This window comes from Mustelus asterias, chromosome 4 (assembly GCF_964213995.1).
Source record: "Mustelus asterias chromosome 4, sMusAst1.hap1.1, whole genome shotgun sequence".
Classification (NCBI taxonomy): domain Eukaryota; kingdom Metazoa; phylum Chordata; class Chondrichthyes; order Carcharhiniformes; family Triakidae; genus Mustelus; species Mustelus asterias.
Genome location: NC_135804.1, coordinates 3,848,414 through 3,873,547, shown reverse-complemented (window position 1 = coordinate 3,873,547; position 25,134 = coordinate 3,848,414). Strand labels below are relative to the sequence as shown.

Here is a 25,134-nt window from a genome sequence, read left to right as displayed (position 1 = left end):
AAAGACTGCACACTGTCACATTTATTTTACATTTCCTCAGTTTTCTTCTAGTCTGTATAAAATCGTGTCGTAAAAAGATGCCATTTGGCCCATTGTAACTGGATCTTTGAAAGATCCAGTTAGTCCCACTCACCTGGTGATTTTATTTTCCCCTTTATAAGTAATCACCCATTTCCCATTGGAAGATCACTATTAACTCTGCTTCCACCATCCTTTCAGGTATTGCTCTTCAGGCGTTACCCGGCAAAACCATCCAAACCAGACATGATGGATTCAAGAGACAACTTATATCACACACACACACTCTTTATTCCCCTCTCCCCAACCCCCCCACATCCACTCTGGTGGACATAAGTTGTCATAGAATTTAAACATTCCAGGACATTCCATGTCCACCAGGGAGGATATGGGGGCTGGGGAAAGGGGAATAAAAAGAGTTAGGGAGGGGGAACGCGAGGGGGAGCGCGAACAAGGCAATGGAGTTAATCCTTCAATAAGTGTTTGCTTGGTTTTGTCAGTACCACTCAGGATTTCATATCAGCATCAAAACCTCCTGCAATCATGAGCCACAGCACATCTCTCTCAGCCACAGTTACAGCACAGATATGGAAACATACTGCTGTCTGCATCAATTTAAAGCCAAAGAGAAAATAGACTATTTCTCCAGTGCTTTTCACAACCTCACAATATCCCAAAGGGATTCTTCACGAGATGACTCTTCTATTGGACTCGAGATGTGAACTTCCCTTTTCTCTCTTCACATTTGCTGCCAGACCTGCTGAGTTTTTCCAGCATTTTGTTTTTATTTCAAGATCTCCAGCATCCACAGTGTTTTGCTTTTAGCTTAATATGCTGGAGAGTCAACCTCTGCTTTTGTGCTCGAATCTCTGCAGTGCAAACCTGAACCCAAGATCTTCATCTTGGCAGGGACAGTATGTTCTAATCCTGCATTGTACAGGTCAGCAGACTGCAGGTTAGCTTGCCGGGCTCTGTGCAGTTGCTTTGTTTTTGTGTTCGAGTCCATGAAAGCTGCTGAACGAATGCAAAACTTACTTTATTTTCTTTATTTAGTTCGTCACCAGGGAAAGTTTAATAAACCAAGTGTGAACACTACTTGGCAGGTAGAGGTATAAAGTGTCAGGATACTGCCTCTTGACCACCCTATGGTTAGTTGCTCAGTGAATACATCATATTTGTCAAACTGCCTGAAGATCTAGTCTTTCCGCTCCAAAGAATTTCAGGAATTTCCAACCAACTCCAAAGGAAATTGTCTGGCTGGTCATGACCTGATTAATACAAAGATCTTGCAAACTGCTTAGTGCAGAGTTCCCAATGACTGAATTGTCTGATTTTCCCCATCCACACACAAAATACAATTTTGGCAACCACATAACCCCCAAAGTGCTGGGTCCACTGTTATTTGTCATTTGTATTAATGATTTGGATGAGAATATAGGGGGCGTGGTTAGTAAGTTTGCAGATGACACCAAGATTGGTGGCATGGTGGACAGTGAGGAAGGTTATCTCCAATTGCAGCGGGATTTGCTTTTCCCAAGCTTCTCAGAATCCACAAATGGAAATCACCAAGTCCCAGTCGATGTCACTTTACCCGATCCATTGTAGAATTGTATTTAGCTATATGCCGGTGGTGGGCATTAACTGGGAATTCACTTATACCCTTATAAAAAGGAACAGACTGTAACTCTGGGTTGTGGAGTGAGACCATAAGACATAGGAACAGAATTAGGCCACTCGGCCCATTGAGTCTGCTCCGCCATTCAATCATGGCTGATATTTTTCTCATCCCCATTCTCCTCCCTTTTCCCCATAACCCCTGATCCCCTTCAAGAACCTATCTATCTCTATCTTAAAGACACTCAATGACCTGGCCTCCACAGCCTTCTGCGGCAAAGAGTTCCACAGATTCACCACTCTCTGGCTGAAGAAATTCCTCCTCATCTCTGTTTTAAAGGATCGTCCTTTTAGCCTGAGGTTGTGCCCTCTGGTTCTAGTTTTTCCTACTCGTGGAAACATCCTCTTCAAGTCCACTCTATCCAGGCCTCTCAGTATCCTGCAAGTTTCAATAAGATCCCCCCTCATCCTTCTAAACTCTAACGAGTACAGACCCAGAGTCCTCAACCATTCCTCATACAACAAGCTCTTCATTCCAGGGATCATTCTTGTGAACCTCCTCTGGACCCTTTCTAAGGCCAGCACATCCTTCCTTAGATACGGGGCCCAAAACTGCTCACAAAACTCCAAAGGGAAGTGCATGTTTGTAAAGCAGATCACTGCACATAAGGTTTTACAAAGGAGTGTAAGGACTGGCTCCAGTTCTATCCTTCACCACCTGGTTTTCTGGATTATAACACCCATTTCCGCTCTGCTGAATACCTGATACAAAAACAGTTTCACAGATCCAGTCAGTTAATCTCCAGTGCTTACGCAAGTAATCATTACTTATGTGTTTTGATGCGATAGCTGGCTGCTCATGTAGGACAAATAATTACTCCGGTGTCCACCCAGCATCCATATATGCATGCAGAACAATTCCTGCTGAGAATGTGCATCAGGAGCAGCAGACCCCAGACAAGAGCAATGCCGACATGAGGAAATATGATTTTTTCTTATACAGTTGAGTGGATAGAATCTGGAATGCACTAACTGAGGGTTTGGTGGAGACATTCAAAACAGAACATGATAATTATCTGAAGAGAAAAGATTTGCAGAGTTATGGGGAAATAGCAGGGGTGCGGGACGAGGTGAGTTGCTCTTGGAGAAGGCCAGCATGAACAGAATGGACTGAATGGCTTCCTTCTGTGCCATAAATATTCTACGATTATCCTTCCTATAAAATGGGAACATTGCAGCTAATTGTCACTGCTCTGATGGTGAACAGTTAATTCATCACAAACCAAGAATTGAATGTGGGATCTTTCTGCCCTCCAAGACTCACGTCAGCCATCAAGATACCCTGAATTCACTGCTCAAAGCTGCCCCCACTTTGAGAAGTACCGACGAATGCTTTCCATGAAAATCTCCTTCACCAGCACTCCCACACGATGCTTTACCCAAATCTCAGTGATAACAACTGAATGAGCCACCTCCAGATGGACATGACTGGTGGCAAGGTCTTACCTGACTTCTTGGCTGCATTTGGTACTCCTCCAGCTCCAGGGCTCCCAGGAGACCCTGTCTTTTTACTCAATAAACTGTTAAAGAAGTTTGCCAGCACTCCTTCATTTGCAGCAGCAGGACCTGAAATCAGAAAGGACAGAATAATTCAGCCTAGATGCTTTCAAGGGAATTTGGACCTCATGTACAGGTGAACAAGGGGCATTCTTTGAATACATTTCTACAACCATCTCCCTACTCGCTCGGTGGAAGTGGAAAAGGAGGTAACAGGAAGGAGACATGAGGAAATTAACACATTGGTATGCACCTCAAACCAGCTGAAAGTGAAGCAATAGGCTGCATCATAAGCATGTTGTGAGGTCAACACCCTGAAACACTCTCCCTATCGAAACTTTTGACGTACCGACACCAGGTGGCTTACCACTGCCTTGAAGAGAATCAGGGTTGAGCAACAAATGCTGGCCTGGCCAGTGACACACATCTCATGAATAAATAACTACCATGAGGAATGCTATTTGTCTACCTGGGCACATCCTTCAGGGGAGAGACAATAACTTTTCCTATCAGGATCCAACATTTTCTGAAATGATTACTGGGTTTGTGCCTCCACTCTCTGGTCAGAAAGTCACGTGCTGATCACTCTTAGGGTTTTTATTAACCCATTGACTGAGTGTGAGCATCACTGGCAACGACCATATAAACACACAAGTTAGGAGGAGGTCACTTGGGCCTCTGAGCCTGCTCCGTCATTCAGTAAGATCAGGACTGATCTACTTTTAACCTCAACTTCATACTTCTTCCCACCTCCAATAATTTTTCACCACCTTGCTTATCAGGAATCTATCCATCTCTGCCTTCAAGATATTCAAAGACTCTGCCTCAAATACCTTTTGAGGAAGAGAATTCCAAAGTTTCACAACGCTCAAAAAAATGTCCTCATCCCCATCTTAAATCGGCGACTCCTTATTTTTAAACAGTGACCCCCTAAGTTCGCGATTCACCCACAAGAAGAAACATCCTTTCCACATCCACCCTGTAAAGACCCTTCAGGATCTTGCATGCTTCAATCAAGTCGCTTCTTACTCTTCTAAACTCCAATGGATTCAGGCCTGGCCTGTCCAACCTTTCCTCAAAGCTACCTGCCCATTCTAGGTATTAGTCGAGCAAAACTTCTCTGAACTGCTTCAAATGCATTTACATTCTTCCTTAGATAAGGAGACCAATACTGTAAACAGTGCTCAAGACGTGGTCTCACCAGTGTCCTGCAGCATAACCTCCCTACTGTTGCACTCAATTCCCCCACAATAAATGATAACATTCCTACTTACTTGCTGCTCCTGCATAATAACCCTTTGTGATTCATGCACTAGAACATCCAGATCTTTGAGTCTGAGCTCAGCAATCCCTCACCACTGAGATATGATTTTTTATTTTACTTGCCAAAATTAATATCATATTTTCCCACATTATACTCTATTTGCCAGATCTTTGCCAATTTACTTAATCTACGTCTCCTTGTAGCCTCTTTATGCCCTCTTCACAACTTGCTTTCCTATCAGCAAATTTTATACAATGTTGAGGGCCCAACACCAATCCCTGTGGCACATGATCCGTTACATTCACAAACCAGAAAGACCCACTTACGACCACCCTCTATTTCCTGTTAGCTAGTAAGCTTCTATCGACATCAATATGTTCCCCCCTACACCATGAACTTTCATTTTCCACACTAGCTTTTGATGTGACACCTCACCAAATGCCTTCTGGAAATCCAAGTACAGTACATCCACCGGTTCCTCTTTTATACACAGCACGTGACTCCTTCAAAGAACTCCAATAAATAAATTATGATTTCCTTTTCATAAATCTATGTTGACTCTGCCTGAGCATCTTTAATAACAGCTAACATTTTCCCAATGACTGATGTTAAGCCAACTGACCTGTAGTTTCTTGCTTTCTGTTTCCCTTTCTTTTGGAATAAAGGAGATACATTTGCTCGTTCCCAATCTAATGCCACCTTACCCGAATCCAAGGAATTTTGGGAAATGACAGCAGTGAGCATGATGGTGAACCCCCTTCTTCAATACCAATGGCTGGCTAGGCCATTTCAGAGAACAGTAAAGATTTGACCACATTACTGTGGGTCTTGCAAATTTAAATTTGCCCTTTTAGTGTGGCTGGGTTCCCCTGTCCTCTTCCATGTTAAGCAGCTTCTGGTGCTTGGTGGGTTTGTTGGAGGGGGAGAGGGGACAGAGAATTAGAGGACAGTGAGATCTTATAATCATTGCTGAAGCTCCAAAAGAGGTTGAGAAAGAAAGCATGATATTTCAAATGCTGATGGAGGCATGTTATAGGATGGAATCCCTACAGTGCAGAAGGTGGCCATTTGACCCATCGAGTCTGCACTGACCATAGTCTCACCCAGGCCCTATCCCCATAACCCCACATATTTACCCTGCTAATCCCCCTGACACTAAAGGGCAATTTAGCATAGCCAATCCACCTAATCCGCACATCTTTGGAATGTGGGAGGAAACCGGAGAACCCGGAGGAAACCCACGCAAACACGGGGAGAACGTGCAAACTCGACACAGTCACCCGAGGTCAGAGTTGAACCCGGGTCCCTGGCGCTGTAGCAGTGCCACTGTGCATCTTGTAGATGGTACACATGGCAGCCAATATTCATCAGTGTTGGAGGGATTGAACATTTGTGGAAGGGGTAGCAATCAAGCAAATTGCTTGATTTGAAGGGAACACCAGTTGTGTGTTTTTTTTTAAAACACAGAATGATTGTGTACTGAAAAACAGAAATCGCCCAGCTCCACAAAGCATGAACCCGATCTTATTGGCTAGCCTTCAACAAGTCTTTCCTGCTCAAGGGATCTTTCTTGGCAAGGATCCTTCCCAAACGTAATACAGATTTTCCACTCATGCCACAAACTAGCAAACAAGAAATAAATAAAAAAACACAATCACCTTTAAGCAAAACAAGCTAACTGCGAGCAACGAGAGCTGGAACTTCCAGTATCCTTCACTTTGCTCTCAGTCACGGAAAAACAATGAGACTGAAATGCACAAAGCAGCTGTCGTGTACACAGCTCAGTTTCACTATTCAGTTCCTGCCAGCAAGTAGACTGAAACATAATCAAACTGACTAAAGAATGCCCTCAATGACCAGCCCTGGAATGCCAAAGAATCTGCTCAAGAATTTATGGTCCAGAAACAGGTCATTTGGCCCAAATGCTCTGTGCTGATGTTTATGCTCCACACAAACCTTAATTCCCCTATCAACATATCCTTCTATTATTGTCTCCCCTGTATGTTTATCCAACAACCCTTTATATGCATCAGTGATATTTGACTCAAATATAGAAACATAGAAAATAGGAGTAGGATGGGCCATTCAGCCCTTTGAGCTTGCTTCGCCATTCATTATCATGACTGATTCTTCACCTGTGCTTTTGAATAGACAAAATGAGGACTGATCAACACACTTATGATGAACGGGGAGAGGGAAGAGAGGTGTGTGGAGAAACATTCTTCATTCTTGGCTGAGAGTGCAATGTACACACCCTAGCAGCAATATATCAAATTAACGGGGTTCAATGTATCGATATCTGCAAGTGGACGGGTCAAATAAATAATTGAAAGGGCCAATAATAAATAGTCTTTACCTTTAGGGGGTTGGAATACAAAGAGGTGAAAATTATGCTGCAGTAATGCACTGCTCTGGTTCAGTTCATTTGGAGTACTGGGTTCAATCTGTGTACCACACCTCAAAGGATAAATTAGCTTTAGAGGGAATTTGACACCAATTCAACAGAATATCAGGCTGAAATGGCTGAATCAGGAGAACAGGTCACAAAGGCTAGGCTTGTATTCCCCAGCACATAGAAGATTAAGGGCTACCGAATTGAGGTGGTTAAGATGATTAAAGGATTTGAGAGTGCAGCAGGAGAAACTATTTCTCAAATGGAAGAGTCCAAGACTAGGACACAATCTTAAAATTAGAGACAGGCCACTCGGGCTGATGTCAGGAAACATTACCTCACACAAAGGGGAGTGCAAATCTTTCCACCCATAACCAAAAACAAAGCCGTCGAGGCTGAAGAGTCACAAACACTTCAGGGATGAAACGGACAGATTGTTGTTTGGCAGGGTAGATAAACTATAGATTAACCATGATCGAATTGAATGTTTTGAGGGGCTGATTGGCCTCCTCCTGTTGTATGTTGTCTCTAATCAGGTATTGTTTCCTCTAGTAGCGTTGCTGGCAAATCTAAAGCTCTGGATTCAGCGTAATAATAACTGGGACAGATAGGAATCAAATGCAAATATTAATTTGCTTTGTTTCTGTGGCGCAATTGGTCAGTGGGTTCGGCTATTAACTGAAAGACTGGTGGTTCGAAAACACCCGGGACAGGGCTTGTGTTGTTTCCTCCCCAAGCAGTTGCGTCAATGTAAATATCACTCCAATCAGCATTAATTTCATCGAATCCTACAGTGCAGAATGAGGCCATTTGGCCCATCGAGTCTGCACTGACCACAATCCCACCCAGGCCCTATCCCCATAAACCCATACATTTACCCTACCTAGTCCCTTGATGCTAAGAGGCAATTTATCATGGCCAATCAACGTAATTCACACATCTCTGGACTGTGGGCGGAAACCGGAGCACCCGGAGCAAACCCAGGCAGACACGGGGAGAACATGCAGACTCCACACAGACAGTCACCCAAGCCGGGAATCGAACCCTGGTCCCTGGCGCTGTGAGGTAGCAGTGCTAACCACTGTGCCATCCAATTTAGGTAGCTACAATCTGCCTTAGTGCAATAAATTAGGGAGCAAAACTTGAACCTGTTTACCACTTTACCAATCGCCCTCCTGCTAAAAATGCGGGGAGCGGAGCGAGCGGGGGGGGGGCGGAGTGAGGGGGGGCGGTGGGGAGGGGCCTCTTCTTCAGATGCTGAGTGCAGTATTCCCGGCGCCACCCTCAGTGATCAGCGATCTTGGAGGAGACTGGCCAATTGAACCTTGCTCAGTCTGTTCAGTCATGAATAATTGCAGGAGTTTTTAAATGGCCTTGAAAATCAGTTTCCACAAATGATTTCAAGCTGCAGGGAACTGAAACACAGGCACAAGTTATGTTTACACTTTCCATTCAGTTGTCACAAACTCCACGAGTGCCTTCAAGCTACAAAATAAATCCTCTGCGAATAGTAAATCACCATTTCATCATCATCTTGTTTCACATTCCGTCAGATGCCAGTTTCAGCATCCCTGCTTTCTATTAAACGAACCTCACCCCTCACTGAATCAACCTCCATCGCTTTATATACACTGAAATAAAGAGAACTGTGCCAGAAGCCTGAAATAAAAATAGATTTCAATACTGGCACTGCCTAAAACCAAAACCTGGTGGGACACCATTAAAATTGCTCACAAGACAGCCAGAGGAGAACGGGGGATAACAACTTGTATTTTATATCACATCTTGCACACCCGCAGGACATCCCAACAAACCTTACAACCAATTACGAATTTAAGAGTAGCTGCTGCTATAACGCAGAAAATGTGACCACAAATATAGTACAAGGCTGGGAAATGCTGAGTCGCTACCCCTCTGGGGAAAAGCAGTAAATTGGAAAAGGTAAAGGATCGAATACACAGTCACTGTTAGATTAGATAACTGCCTTTGACACCAAGGTAGCATTTGACTGAATGTGGTACCCAAGAGCCTTTATTGCTTTGGCAAAACCAAAGTCAATGCAAATCAGAGGGAAAACTTCCCACTGGTTGAAGTCATACCGAGCACAAAATAAGATGGTAATGGTTGTTGGAGCTCAATCATCTCAGACCCAGAGAGCTGCAGGATTTCCCCCTCGGTCTATCCATCTTCAGCTGCTTCACCAATGATCTTCCCTCCATTATAAGGCCCCAATGTTGAGCATCACTTGCAACTCGGCAGATACTGAAGCAGTTCACGCATCAAGGCCTGAACAATATTCATGCTTGGGCCGAAACGAATCATGCCACATAAATGTCAAGGGCAGGTCAGTGACTGGGAATTCCACGGTGACTAATTTACCTCTTGATTCCCCGAAGCCTGTGACGGAATACTCTCCACTTGCCTGGATGAGTGCAGCTCCAACAACACTCAAGAAGCTCGACACCATCCAGCCTGTTTGATTGGCACCCCATCCGCCACCTTAAACATTCACTCCCTCCACCACTGCCACAGTGGTGGCATCGTGTACCATCTACAAGATGCACTGCAAGAACTCACCAAGGCGCTTTCAATAGAACCTTCCAAATTCATGATCTCTACCACCTCGAAGGACAAGGACAACAAATATATGGGAACACGACTACCTGGATAAGTCGCACTTCCCTGATGATTGCAATTTGAGTTCCTCCCTCCCTTCTAACTCCCGATTTACAGCTATCTCATTGCACAATACCTGGTTTAGTCAAGTCCAATCGCTGGTTGGCTCCTGAATATGATAGAAACATAGAAAAACTACAGCACAAAACAGGCCCTTCGGCCCCATAAGTTGTGCCGAACATATCCCTACCTTTTAGGCCTACCTATAACCCTCCATCCTATTAGGTCCCATGTACTCATCCAGGAATCTCTTAAAAGACCCTATTGAGTTTGCCTCCACCACCACTGACGGCAGCCGATTCCACTCGCCCACCACCCTCTGTGTGAAAAACTTCCCCTAACATCTCCCCTGTACCTACCCCCCAGCACCTTAAACCTGTGTCCTCTCGTAGCAGACATTTCCACCCTGGGAAAAAGCCTCTATGAGAGTCCACCCGATCTATGCCTCTCAACATCTTATACACCTCTATTAGGTCTCCTCTCATCCTACGTCTCTCCAAGGAGAAAAGACCAAGCTCCCTCAGCCTATCCTCATAAGGCATGCCACTCAATCCAGGCAACATCCTTGTAAATCTCCTCTGCACCCTTTCAATCTTTTCCACATCCTTCCTGTAATGAGGCGACCAGAACTGAGCACAGTACTCCAAGTGGGGTCTGACGAGGGTCTTATATAGCTGCATCATTATCCCCGGACTCCTAAACTCAATCCCTCGATTGATAAAGGCCAGCACACCATACGGCTTCTTAACCACCTCCTCCACCTGCGGGGCCGATTTCAGAGTCCTATGGACCCGGACCCCAAGATCCTTCTGATCCTCTACAGTACTAAGACTCTTTCCCTTTATATTGTACTCCTTCATCCCATTTGACCTGCCAAAATGGACCACTACGCATTTATCTGGGTTGAAGTCCATCTGCCACTTCTCCGCCCAGTCTTGCATCCTATCTATGTCCCTCTGTAACTTCTGACATCCCTCCAGACTATCCACAACCCCACCAACCTTCGTGTCATCAGCAAACTTACCAACCCATCCCTCCACTTCCTCATCCAGGTCATTTATGAAAATGACAAACAGCAAGCGTCCCAGAACAGATCTCTGGGGCACAGCACCGGTGACTGACCTCCATTTAGAAAAAGACCCATCTATACCCACTCTCTGCCTCCTTTGGGCAAGCCAGTTCTGGATCCACAGGACAGCAGCCCCTTGGATCCCATGCCTGCTCACTTTTTCTAGAAGCCAAGAAATGATCCAAGAAACTATCGTGAAAACCTTCTATGAATTTATCATCTCTGCTACTTTTGCCCATCTGATTATTCCAGTCTATATGTAGATTAAAATAACCCATGATAATCAATTTGATTTATCACATGTATTGGTATGCAGTGAAAAATGCCCTTTTTGTGCGCTATACAAAGTATACCATACATAGAGTACATAGGGGAGAAGGAAAGGAGGATGTAGAATGTAGTGTTACGGTCATAACTAGAGTGCAGAGAAAGATCAACATAATATAAGGTAAGTCCAATCAAAGGTCTTGATGGTAGCAGGGAAGCTGTTCTTGAGTTGGTTGGTACGTGTCCTCAGGCTTTTGCATCTTTTTCCTGATGGAAGGTGAAAAAAGTATGTCCAGGATGTGTGGGGTCCTTGATTATGTTGGCTGCTTTGCCGAGGCAGCGGGAAGTGTAGACAGAGTCAATGGATGGGAGGCTGGTTTGCATGATGGACTGGGCTTTGTTCACAACCCTTTGTAGTTTCTAGTGGTCTTGCTCAGAGCAGGAGCCAAACCAAGCTGTGATGCATCATTTCTGGATGTTCCCATGCTGCATCTGTAAAATTCGGTGAGTCGCAGTGGACATGCCGAATTTCCTTAGCCTTCTGAGAAAGTCGAGGTGTTGGTGGGTTTTCTTAACTATAGCGTCAAGTTGTTAGTGACCTGGGCACCTAAAAGCCTGAAGCTCTTGATCATTTTCACTTCATCCCCGTGATGTAGACGGGGCATGTCCTCCACTACGCTTCCTGAAGTCGATGGCTATCTCCTTCATTTTGTTGACATTGAGGGAGAAATTATTGTTGCCGCACCAGTTGACCAGATTCTGTATCTCATTCCTGCACTCCGTCTCGTCATTGTTTGAGATCCGGCCCACTACGGTGATGTCATCAGCAAACTTGAAAATGGAGTTGGAGGGGAATTTGGTCTCCCAGACTTCAGTGAATAAAAAGTATAATGGGCTGAGGACATAGCTTTGCGGAGCACCAGTGTTGAGGATAATCGTGGAGGAAGTGTTGTTGCCTATCCTTGCTGATTGCAGTCTGTGGGTTCGGAAGTTCAGGATCCAATCGCAGAGGGAGGAGCCGAGGCCCAAGCCATGGAGTTTGGAGACGAGTTTCATAGAATAATGTTGAAGGCTGAGCTGTATTCAATAAATAGAAGTCTGACACAAATATGTGTTATCCAAGTGTTCCAGGGTTGAATGTCGGGCCAGGGAGATGGCATCTGCTGTGGACCTGTTGCGGCGGGAGGCAAACTGTTCTGGATCCAGGTAGTCCGGCGGGGCTGGAATTGATCCATGCCATTACTAACCTTTCGAAGCACTTCATAATGATGGATGTCAGAGTCATCGGCTGATAGTCATTTAGGCACGCTGCCTGACTTTTCTTTGGTACAGAATCATAGAATCTCAGAATCAGGGAAGTGCAGAAGGAGGCCATTCAGCCCATCGAGTCTGCATCAACCACAATCCCACCGAGGTCCTATCCCCATAACTCCCATACATTTACCCTAGTTAGTCCCACTGACACTAAGGGGCATTTCAGCATGGCCAATCCATCTAACCCACACATCTTTGGACTGTGGGAGGAAACCGGAGCACCTGAGGAAACCCACACAGACACAGGGAGAACGCGCAAACTCCACACAGACAGTGACCCAAGCCGGGAGTCGAACCTGGGTCCCTGGCACTGTGAGGCAGCAGTGCTAACCCACTGTGCCACCATGCCACCCAATACAGGGATGATGGTCATCTTTTTGAAGCAGGTAGGGACCTCAGATTGGTGTAGGGAGAGATTAAATTTGTCTGCGGATACTGCCGCCAGCCGGTCCGCACATGAACTGAGTACTCGTCCGAGTACCCAATCTGGGCCAGTCGCTTTCCATGGGTTAAGTTTCAAGGCGGCTGATCTGATGTCTACAATACCAGTTTGGCCAAGGCTTCCAGGGCGGAGGAATGCTCTCGTTGACTTCTTGTTCAAAACTGGCATAGAATGCATAGAGCTCATTACGGAGCGGTACATTGATGCTGGCCTTCACCTTGCAGCCTGTTTTGTCTCGCAGATCTTGCCATAGTTGGTGTGAGTCCGTGTGGCTAGCATGGGATTCTAGCTTGATCTGGTACTGTCTTTTGGTTCTCCGTAGATTGTAGCTGGATTTCTTGTATAGGTCAGGGTCACGCAACTTGATCGCCTCAGACCTGAACTTCAGCAAGCAATGGATATCCCTGTTCATACATGGTTTCCAGTTGGGAAACACATGGATTTGCTTTTACCTTTCCAACAAGCTTCCACTCTTTCTTCTTTGATAGCCCATCCTACTGTGTGATTACTGCTAGGGAGCCTGCACACCATTCCCACAAGTGGCTTCTTGCCTTTATCATTCCTCATTCAAGATGGTAGCTTATCATCACCATCACAAGGACAATGAGGGATGGGAAACCGACACTGGCCTAGTTAGCGGCGCCTACTTCCTGTGTAGAACGTGAAAAAAATAATATGGCACCATGTCACAGGAAAGGATTAGAATAATCTCCCCGTTTTAGTGACAAGATCAGAAGGAAGTGCGACTGCGGCTCAGATGTACATACAAAAAAAAATGCCTCATTATTCCAAGACAAAGCTATTCAGAAGTTTCATGGAAATTGAATCTTGCAGAAGATAAGCACACAGTAAAGACCCACTGTTCGTGACCTTCTCTTTCACAAATTAGTGCCAAGTCTTTGTACACCGGTTCACCCATTACAGGTCCAACTCTTCACTTATCAGTGGTTGTAAAAGTAAAAAAATAGAACCAATCTTTAGAAAATGCCAGAAAATAAAAAACTGTCCATGATGTATTTCCTGCAATAGAAAGTGTGCACTGTGTGTACAGCGCCTGTCGTTATTTGTATGGGGTGTTTCTTGTTGCTATTTAATTCCCAATCACAGCCCCTGTCCACTCTCTACTTCACTAAATTTGACATTTTTCTTGTTTAATTAGACACTTTCTCCAGGAAATTTCTCTTTAGAGATTTATTAATAACAGTTTTCATTGCCTTTGATACATTTAACATTTAGGATTGCTGGAACCTAAGTGACTCCTGTTGTAAAGTATATTCGTCATTTGCAAGCTCTTGCACGAACGTAACCCCCCCAGCGAACAGCAGGATTCTATTGTATTCCAGACTCTGCCATAAGGCAAGAGCTTGCATCGTACATTAAACAACCTCAGGACGTCCCAGACTGTTTACTACCAAGTCAGTACCTTGAGGTGGTTAGAAAACCCAAAAATACTGATCGAAATAGGGACGTGGGAGTTCAGGAACTGCAGGCCCCGGGCAGGCCTCAGGACTTCTGCGCATGCACCAATCTGCTGCTCATGTGCAGTTAGTTCATCGATTTTACCGCCTTTAGACCAGACAGTGGCCCTACATGAAACGGCGTAAACCTGGGGATCAGGTGACTAAAGATATTATTAAACTAGAAATAGTGCAGAAAAGATTTACTACGATGCCACAGAGTTTGATGGTTTTAGTTTTTAGGAGAGGCTGGATAGACTGGGGCTTTTTTCCCTGGAGCATAGGAGGCTTAGGGGTGATTTTATAGAGGTCTATAAAATAATGAAGGACATAGATAAGGCAGATAGCATCTTTTCCCGAAGGAAAAGTTTAAGGTGAGAGGGGAAAGATACAAAAGGGTCCAGAGGGGCAATTTTTCACTCTCAAGGTGGTGCCTGGAACAAGCTGCCTGAGGCAGTAGTAGAGGTGGGTACAATTTTGTCTTTTAAAAAGCATTTAGACAGTTGCATGGGTGAGGTGGGTATAGAGGGATATGGGCCAAATGCAGTTAATTGAAACTAGCTCAGTGGTGAAAACTGGGCGGCATGGACAAGTTGGGCAATGGGCCTGCTTCCATGGTGTTAAGCTCAATGACTTGTACAGGTGCGCCACTCAAGATAAGGTATCCCAGGAAGCAGGACACGAGGAGGGGGAGCAGGGAGAATTACCAAACCAGGGAACGGGACAATCTCGGGCAGGGGCAATGAGCTGAGAGAAATGCCCCAAGTTAAAGAAAGTTGTGGGTGCAGACGAAACAAAATGGGCTTGAGAGAAACCCAGAAGATCCAAGAGTTGAAGGTTAGTGTCTCCATGCTGTAGGCCATAAGGGCAAAGATGCCCTTTTGGAGCAGTGGTGTTCTGCTTGGCACAGCCAAAAATCTGAAAACGATCTCGGAACATGAAGCTCAAGTGGATGCGGAGATCAAGAGGAAAGAAATCTCAAAAAGAGAGACAGAAATCCAGGAGGTGGCCTCTTGTTGAAGCTGTCCGAGTGGGATCAACGTTTGGAGAGAATTCCAAAGCAAATGTGGAGATTGGAGACCCTCATGAGAAATCCACAAAATCTGTCTTGGTCACATCTATCATTACGTTGGAGTGTGGTGTATCCAACCACAGTCGCCAGTTGGTTCACATGTACCACATATTTACCCTAAACGTTAGAATATGAGAGATATAAGGCAGGATTCTCTAACCTCGTCCGTGCCTGCCCAGCTGAAAGTGAGAGTGAGAACGGAGAATTTGGCATTCCAGCCAAAACTCCATTCACTTTCAGTAGCACTGGAGAATCCCAGCCATGAACGAGGACAGAGGTTTGCAGCCACGGCAAATTGTTTCATCTTTCTGAATGTGTATGTGTCTGTAAAGATATAGCCGGATTGAAGGAATCATGTATATTTGAATCATTTTCTTTTGTTTCTATTGAGATCTTTCAAACGTTTTTGTCTGCTGCAATATGGATCATTTTTCCTGTTTAATGAATATTTTATTCTTGTTAAAAATGCGAAAGCAGACTCCTGTGAATTTGTTCAGTAACTTAGTGCCACAGCTTCTAAAAAACAGTTAGGATCTTTCAAACCAGGTTTCACTCTGGGATCTGACTTGTCCAGTAGCATCAGCTGGGATTGAACCAAGAAGCCATTATTGTAACATAGAAAACGCAGTGGCCTATTTGAACACAGCAAGCCCCCACAAACAGCAACATGGCCAGATAACCGGTTTTTAATCAGGATATGAACCACCCAGGTTGCTCCATAGAAAACTGACACTGAGCCAAACATTGACATATTCGGAGAGATTATAAAAAGCTTGGTTATGGGATAAGCTTTCAATAAGAGTCTTGAAGGAGGCGAGGGAAGTTGAGGTGGAAAGGTTTAGGGAGGGAATTTTAGAGCTCAAGGTCAAGACAGCTGAAGGCATGGCCGACAATTGTAGGGCAAAAGAAACCGGGTACGTACAAAAGGGGCAGCACGGTAGCACAGTGGTTAGCACTGCTGCTTCACAGCTCCAGGGACCTGGGTTCGATTCCCGGCTTGGGTCACTGTCTGTGTGGCGTTTGCACATTCTCCTCGTGTCTGCGTGGGTTTCCTCTGGGTGCTCTGGTTTCCTCCCACAGTCCAAAGATGTGCGGGTTAGATTGATTGGCCATGCTAAAATTGTCCCTTAGTGTCCTGGGATGCGTAGGTTAGAGGGATTAGTGGGTAAAATATGTAGGGATATGGGGGTAGGGCCTGGGTGGGATTGTGGTCGGTGCAGACTCGATGGGCCGAATGGCCTCTTTCTGTGCTGTAGGGTTTCTAAGAAAAGGCCAGAGCTGGAGGAACACAGAGAGCTTGGGCAGTTGCAATGCTGTAAGTGGTTATGGGTGCAGGAAGGGGAGAGGTTAGGGAGGGATTGAACACAAGGATGCAAATTATAAACTGAAGGCATTGGACATTAATTAAGAGTGAAATCATGGGTGATGGCTGGGGAAACTTGAAGTTGATATTACCAACATTTAAGAGGCATCTGGATGGGAACATGAATAGAGAGGGAATAGTAGGATATGGACCAAGTAAGGGCAGAATGTTCCTGTGCTTTACTGTTCTTTGATAGTTCAGAATTGCTAAGGTTTGAATGTCAGCTTAATTCAGTCAGTGGCACTCTTGCTTCATATTGTGAATTGGAAACTTAAACTGCAGCTTTAATGTTTAAACTTGGCTGATATTCCAGTGCTTTACATAGAGTGTTCTACTTTTGGATGAGCATTAGACCTCGCCTGCCAGTTCAAGTAGAAATCAAGAGCAGGGATGAGCTGGTGATAGGGTGTTCAAATCTTCAGGTCTACGGGTTATTGGAGACCGGAATTACGCCAAAGATGTACACTGGGACCCTGTGGATATTCTGACATGTCTACCTCCATGGCAACTGCCTGCAATGCTTCAACTTCCAATGGGCAATTCCGTTGCTCCCTGGGATTCACCACAAACATTGCGACTCTGAGCAAGAGCCAGAGACTTTGGATCGCTCCATGTGACTTAACTTATCCAGGAAACGTTAGACTGATGAAAACCTAGTCTGACATAACTGACCCTCTAAATTACACACACTGACCTCCTGGCTACTCCCCCGACTTGACCAGATTATCTAACCCGCTCACCTGTCACCCTACCCATCTCACCCACCTATTCACTTGATATTCAAACTGTATCTGTAAACGTGCCATACACAGCTAGGTCCTGTGGGAGGGGGGGCGGGGGGGTGCAGAGGGAGAGGGAGAAAAAGATAGGGGAGCCCATCTTCATTTCAACAGAGTTCCCAAGGGATGGTGTGCCCCATGTTTCTGGGAAAGTCGGGCTCAGGAGGTTCCCGAAGAAATGCTGAGCAGTGTCGGGTCGGGCATTTCACCAGCCAAGCGGCAATTGGACAATCATCACTGGTGTTTGGTTGTTATTCTGGAAGATTAAAAGGCTCCTCTTGTTACAAACCAACTTTACTACATTTGAACCAGAAAAGAGGGCCCTCTAGTGCTCGTCTTCCTACCCGCAGGCTCGAGTCATAAGAACATAAGAACCAGGAGCAGGGATAGGCCATCTGGTCCCTCGAGCCTGCTCCGCCATTCAATAAGATCATAGCTGATCTTTTCGTGGACTCAGCTCCACTTGCCCGCCTGCTCACCATAACCCTGAATTCCTTTACTGTTCAAAAATCTATCTATCCTTGCCTTAAAAACAATGAGGTAGCCTCAAATGTTTCACTGAGCAGGGAATTCCACAGATTCACAACCCTTTGTGTGAAGAAGTTCCTCCTCAACTCAGTCCTAAATCTGCTCCCCCTTATTTTGAGGCTGTGCCCCCTAGTTCAAGTTTCACCCGCCAGTGGAAACAACCTCTCTGCTTCTATCTTATCCATTCCCTTCATTGATTTTAAATTCTACAGTAGCTCACAGAGATTGTGTGATAATTACTGATGAATTCAGAGTCTCACATAGGCAAGTTTACATTGTGTAATCAAGTTTTAATGACAAAGATCCATCTTCCCACTGAAGTGAAATCCGATTAAAAGTAGGCGAATTGCACTGTCTGTCACAAGTTACTTAATCACAGCTAAGTGCTCACTGCGTGCTGTATTGCAGCTGTAATCCATCCCCAAAGTGCCCTGGGAGGAGGGCTCCATCCAGGCTCAAGTTCAACCAGGTCAATAAACAGCAGTGTCGTATTCCCAAAATAAATTCAAGTGATTCCGTTTTACTAACTGAGGGAGACCATGTAAGTGGCCACAAAGTTAAAACTGGAGTGCTCGACCCTCAATCCTTTCTGACTGGGCATTCATCTTTTCCACTCACAGGGACAGACTCTCCCACATGCTTAGTCAGAAGTAGCTAAACCTGAACCACCAATCCAATTCCTTCTTCCAAGCTGAGGTCTGCATCACTCACTCACCCACCCACCCAGACTGCTCCCACTGCCCTTAAGTTTATAGATTTGTCAAACATATTGGGGTTAAACCAAAAGAGAAAATACTGGAAAATCTCAGCGGGTCTGGCAGCATCTGTAAGGAGCAAAATGAGCTGGCGTTTCGAGTCCAGATGACCCTTTTTCAAAGCTTTGACGAACGTCAGCTCTTTTCTCTCCTTACAGATGCTGCCAGACCTGCTGAGATTTTCCAGCATTTCCTCTTTTGGTTTCAGATTCCAGCATCTGCAGTAATTTGCTTTTATATTGGGGTTAAATTTACCTGTACTCTTCACAACTCCGAATATTTCATTTAATGTCTCACTGGTTCTTCCTATTTCAGTTTTAAATTCCCCAGAACCAGTGGCTAAGATATAAACCGAAGGCAAACTACCATTTTTCTTTTTGAAGTTACACAAATTGGATAGAACAGTGGTCGCACAGAATTACCACGATAACAGTGCAGTGTAAAATAGAGTCCACAAGTCGGGAATGTAGAGAGAAAGAAATCTCAGCCAAGTTAAGAATATTAGAAATGATAGCAGGTACCCCTGCAAGCCGTGCGCAGGTACCCCTGCAAGCCGTGCGCAGGTACCCCTGCAAGCCGTGCGCAGGTACCCCTGCAAGCCGTGCGCAGGTACCCCCGTACATGGAAGCTATCTGCTGTAGTCTGCTCAGCTCCCAGTAATTAAAGTGTCAGGCCAAGGGTCAAGTCTTTTGGGACATGATTGGCTCAAGGTAATCAACTTAAACTGGATGGAGATCTTGCGGGAAGGGAGATTGCTGAGTTAGAGAAGTATGAGAATGTTTTTTTGTGACAAGTTAGGTAAAATCAAGGGCCTCCAGGTGAAGATCTGTGTAGATCCAGAGGCAAATCCTTGTTTCTTTTACGAGTAAGACCAGTACCAGATGCCTTGTTGAGAAAAGTTGGACAGAGAATTGAGGAGCTTGGAAGAATTAGGTATTATGTGGCATCCACAGCCCTCGACAGACAGTCGGAGAAGACCACCTGTATCTCTGGAGACTACAAATTAAGAGTTAATCTGCCAAGTTAGACAAGTATCCAATGCCGAAGATTGAAGACTTGCATGCAAAGCTGGCCGGAGGTCAGTCTTATACAAAGCTGGATACAAGTCTGACAAATCAGCAACTAGACTATGCTTTCCGAGGTTATGTCGCGATAAACACACACAAAGGTTTGTTATAGTACACGCATCTACACTTTGGTGGGTCATCGGCATGTGCTATTTTTCAGAGGACAATGGAGTCTATTGCAAGGACTGCCATGAGCTGTAGTGCACCTGGACGATGTCTTGATACCTGGATCGACAGAAGCCGAGCACCTAGCTAGACAAGAGGTGGTGCTAAAAAGATTTCAAGAGACTGGAATTTGCCTCAAGGAGGAGAAATGTATTTTTCAAGCAACTGAGGTAGCCTACCTGGGGTATCACGAAGATGCACAAGGATTACACCCCATGGAAGACAAGGCCAGAACAATAAAGGAGGCACCAGCCCCAGTGCTTCCAATTCAGGTATACCCTTCCTTAAATAAGGAGGCCAAACCGGAACACAGTTCCCCAGCTTTGGTCTCACCAATTCCTTATACAGTTGTAACAAAACTTCTCTACTTTTATATTCTCTCCCCTTTGCAATAAAGACCAATATTCCAAATATCTTCCTAATTACTGCACCTACATGCTAATGTTGTGAGAATCATGCACCAGGAGATCCAGGTCCCTCTGTACTGCCGCATTCTGCACTCTCTCTCCATTTAAATAATATTCTATTTTTCTATCCTTCCCAAAGTGGGAAATCTCTCAATTTTCCACATTGTATTCCATCTGCTAAATTTTTGCCACTTGCTGAACCTTTCAATATCCCTTTGCAGACTGTGTCCTCCTCTCAACGTGCTTTCTTACCTTTGCACAGTGGGCAAACTTAGCTATAATACACTCACTCAGAGCAACCAACTGTTCTGTAGCTTTCTTTTCTTTAACTGTCCTACATCTTGTATCATTTCCTCCTGGGATGCCAATTGTGGGATCTTGCTGCATGTAAACAGGTCACCAATTTACAATACTGATTGCATTGTAAGGACTTCTAAAGTTCATTTATTAAAGTTTATCTATTAGTCACAAGTAGGCTTACATTAACACTGCAATGAAGTTACTGTGAAATTCCCCTAGTTGCCACAGTCACTCCACACAGACAGTGACCCAAGCCGGGAACCGAACCCGGGTAACCACTGTGCTACCATGCTGCCCTTTGGTGGTAAAGCACTTTGGTAAATATAGAAGGCAGGAAAGGCACTATATAAACGCAGTTCTTTCCTTTCGTTCAGTCTGTGATCCATATATTTAATTCATTAAATAAATGAATGCATTAACCCCCCTGCACGCTGACCAACAGCTACAACATTACCTGTGGCTTACAGCGCTCACCTTTTGGAGTTCCTGATGTCATGGGTGGGACTGCAGTCACCATGTTTGTCCCACCTGGTTGTCTTGGGGTCCGGGGGGAGCCACCTGGTTGCCTTGGAGAATCCTTAGAGAAATCACAGTAAAACAGGTTACCCAGGTTTGACTTTAAGCACATTAATATACAAGGAAAAAGTATAACATGAGCAAGACTACACTGCTGGAATATGACAATACCTCCCCCACATCTAGCACTTGGATTCAGCCTTAAAAAGTAAGCAGATCCTTTCTCTTGAGATCATAGAATCCCTGCAGTGCAGAAGGAGTCTGCACCGACCACAATTCCACCCAGGTCCTATCCCCATAACCTCATGCATTTACCCTCACTAGTCCTTGACACTAAGGGGCAATTTTAACACGGCCAATGCACCTAACCCGCACATCTTTGGACTGTGAAAGGAAACTTAGCACCCAGAGGAAACCCATGCAGACACGGGGAGAACGTGCAAACTCCACACAGACAGTGACCCAAGCCGGGAATCGAACCCAGGTCCCTGGCGCTGTGAGGCAGCAGTGCTAACCACTGGGCCACCGTAAACTGACCAAATCTAGAACTGACTTTACCTAACCCGGAAAGATGATCTTCCAGCTCAGGTTTTCCTGACTGCCGGATTACAATAGAATCATACAGCATAGAGGGCCATTAAACCAGTCATACTGTTCTGGCTCTTTGAAAGAGATATCCAATTAGTTATCCCCACGGCTTTTCCATAATCTTGAACATCTTTCCTTTTCAAATATATACACAATTTGTTTTGAAATGTATTATTGAATCTGCTTTTGTCATCCTTACAGGCAGCCTATTACACATTGTGGCTTTTCCATTTTGCTTAGCTACAGAATATCACAAGCAATGAATGCGAACTCTTTGCCAGGTTATTTCCTGCTGAGTTTATCTGCCAGTTTCCTATTCGATCAACAATTTAATCTTGTGCTAAAAGAGAGTAGCGCAGAGTTCAATTTATTCACATTTCATCCTATTAAGTGGCTTGTGCCGGTGCAGTACTGAGGGAGTGCAGCACTGCCAGAAATGCCACCTTACGGATGAGACATCTATTCTCTCAGGCGGACAAAGAAGTGTCGGTGAGTTCACCCCAATGCCCTGTGGCCAATGTTTATCACTCAACTAACAGCACCGAAACAAACTGTCAGGTCATTATCTCAGGTGTCTGTAGGATTTTGACATTCACAATTTTTTAAAATTAATTTTCAGGGTGTCAACATTGCTGGTCAGGCCAGCATTTATTGTCTATCCAGCATTATTCTTGAGAAGATGGTGGTGAGCCATCTTCTTCAATACAACCAAGTGGCCTGCTGGACCATTTCAGAGGGCGATTTCGAGTCAACCACCTTTCAGTGGGTCTGGAGCCATCCTGGCTTGGAAATATATCATTCCTTCACTGTCATTGGATCAAAATCCTGGAACTCCCTCCCTAACAGCACCATGGGTGTACCTACACCTCAGGGACTGCAGCAGGTTCAAGGCAGCAGCCCAGCACCACCTTCTCAAGGGCAATTAGGGATGAGCAATGAAAGCTGACCTGCCAGCAATGCTCACATCCCATGAACAAATAACAAAAAAAAATACAGACCAGACTAGGCAAGAACTACAGATTTCCTCCTCTGAAATGAACTAGACGAATTCTCAGACAATCTGATACTTTCGTGGTTACCATTCCTGATGCTAGCAGTTTATTCCATATTTATTCAGTGATATGTAATTAAAGTTCCCAGCTGCTACAGTGGGATTTGAACTCTGTCTCTGATCATTAATCCAGGCCTCAGATTTATTGGGACAGTCACAAACACCATGGTACCAGGGACCTGATTGGTTGCTATATTTCTGACATTAAAGCAATAATGTTCTTTGTTGGTTCAAAGGTTCATTGGTTGTAAATTGCTTTGCGAAGATCTGAAGATATAAATGCAAGTTTATCTTTCTTTTGAAAGGCAAGGAATTGTAATCGTTTATATGGGAGCTGAGCAAATGAAGAGATTCCGGGGGCATTTAAAACTGCAAAGTGTTTCAGTGTCATGAACAAGGAAAGCCTATTTATTCCGGATGGGGTATCACAGCTGAGAATCACCAATTTAAAACTGTGCCCAAGACAGCAATGATAAAGGATCACAGAATCATACAGTGCAGAAGAGGCCCTTCAGTCCATCGAGTCTGCACCGGCATGCGAGAAACTGAACTCCCACCTAATCCCATTTATCAGCAGTTGGCCCACAGCCTTGAATGTTATGATGTGCCAAGTGCTCATCTAAATACTTTATAAAAGGGTGGGCGGCATCCCACCTCCACCACCCTCCCAGGCAGGGCATTCCAGACCGTCACCACCCTCAGAGTAAAAAAGACTTTCCCCTCACATCCCCCCTAAACCTCCTGCTCCTCACCTTGGAGAATGCAATGATTTGACACAGGGAGGGGTTGAGACTGCATCATTTAAGGGAAACCTGGATAAGTTTTTGATGCAGAGCCAAGAGGAAAGAATAGAATAGCCAGATTGGATTGTTCTCGCAAAGTCAGCACAGAAACAATGGGCTGAATGGCCTCCTTCAGCATCATGTTCCCCACCTCCATCTCCCTTACAACCCCTCAAAAAGCATGAAGGAAAGTCTAGAAAGAATAATTTCATTATGCGAACTGCACATTATTGCCCCACGGAAACACTAGCTGGCCTGCAGGATAAACGTGGGGAAGACTCACAATCCCAGCTCCCCTCCTTGCACACAGTTCATCCGAGTGACATTGTAAAGTCTTGCTGTAGCAAAGTCAATTGTCACGCTGCCACTCTGTACGTGCAGTAAGAAGTCTCACAACACCAGGTTAAAGTCCAACCTGTTAGACTTTAACCTGGTGTTGTGAAACTTCTTACTGTGCTTACCCCAGTCCAACGCCGGCATCTCCACACTCTGTATGTGAGCAATGCACCCAAGCATCAATTCACGAGCTCCATCCATTCTCGGGCTGCCTATACAACTGGCAGTTCTTCAACGCAAGAGACACAAAGGAGGAACAGCTGAACCTGCTTTTGTATTGCACCTGTTTGAGTGCAGGAGTCTGAGAGACAGCTCCCTCTTACATTGCTAAATCTGAGTCTTCTGCTTGCACTAGGGCCTGTTAGTCTGCTGGCGAGGTAGGGAACGCACAGATATTGGCTTCCCAAAACCAAATTATCAAGCAGCACACATGTACAGGCACCTTTAGGCGCACCACCTCAGCACAGAAGGGTCTCTTTTCTCATTGGGATAACTGGGCAGTCCAGAGGAACATAAAGTCTTTTTGGTTTTTGAAAAATAAACACGTTTTTTGTTTCAGACAGTTCAAGCTCTCATTTGTTCGGACTTACGGCAGGTCTTGAAGGAGTGGCAGGCTGTTTGGCAAGAAGAGACTGCAAGAGAAAGGGTAGTGTTAGAGTACATCTGAAAAGGGAGATACTGTCTCAGCAGAGAGAGAAACTGGAAACCTTCCTACAGCTTTTGCCAACTCATCGATCAGTTTTGTGCTGCTACAAAGGCTAAAGTTTGGGGTGCATTATGATGGCCAATTCTCTGTGCAATCTCATTTTTCAGGTTTGGGATGGGGTGGAAACAAAGGGCAGAAAATGATTCATCATTCTACTCTTACTGGTGACATGGAGTACTGTAAAAGTTCAAAGCCATAGAAGTGGAGTATGTTGGTGTAGTAGTTAAGTTACTGGACCAGTATTCACAGCCAAGATTGATAATCCAGAGAACGAGAGTTCAAATCCCACCCTGGGCAGTTTGAGAATATAACTTCAGTGAAAGTGATCATGAAGCTGTTGGATTATCGTAAAAACCCAACTGATGTCCTCTAGTAGAAAAGAAAGAATTGCATTTATATAGTGCCCTTAATGACTCCAAACATCTCCACATGCTTTACAACCAATGAAGTACTGTTGAAGTGCAGTCACTGTTACAAGAACGCATCGGCTAACGTGCAATGTAATAAATCCAGATCCTCTCTTTCTGTGATGTTGGTTGAGAATTAAATATAGGACACCGGGGGGAACTCCCTTGTTCTTTGAAAAAGTGGCACGGGATCTTTTACTTCTGCCCAAGCAGGTAAGATGGAGCCTCAGTTTAAGGTCCGA

At 44.9% G+C, this 25,134-nt stretch overlaps 1 protein-coding gene across 2 annotated transcripts in view; it reads right to left on the bottom strand.

Moving 5' to 3' along the window:
- Positions 1-25,134, bottom strand: part of dync1li2 (dynein, cytoplasmic 1, light intermediate chain 2) — an 85,369-nt gene that overhangs the window by 2,953 nt on the left and 57,282 nt on the right. The window contains exons 10-12 of one of the 2 annotated variants that reach the window (XM_078210526.1): positions 24,370-24,411; positions 20,981-21,083; positions 3,139-3,258 (exon numbers count right to left, since the gene is read on the bottom strand). In XM_078210526.1, coding sequence (XP_078066652.1) covers positions 3,139-3,258; positions 20,981-21,083; positions 24,370-24,411 — 265 coding nt within the window. The remainder of the gene's footprint in view (positions 1-3,138; positions 3,259-20,980; positions 21,084-24,369; positions 24,412-25,134) is intronic. The other variant, XM_078210527.1, reaches the window with a different exon arrangement.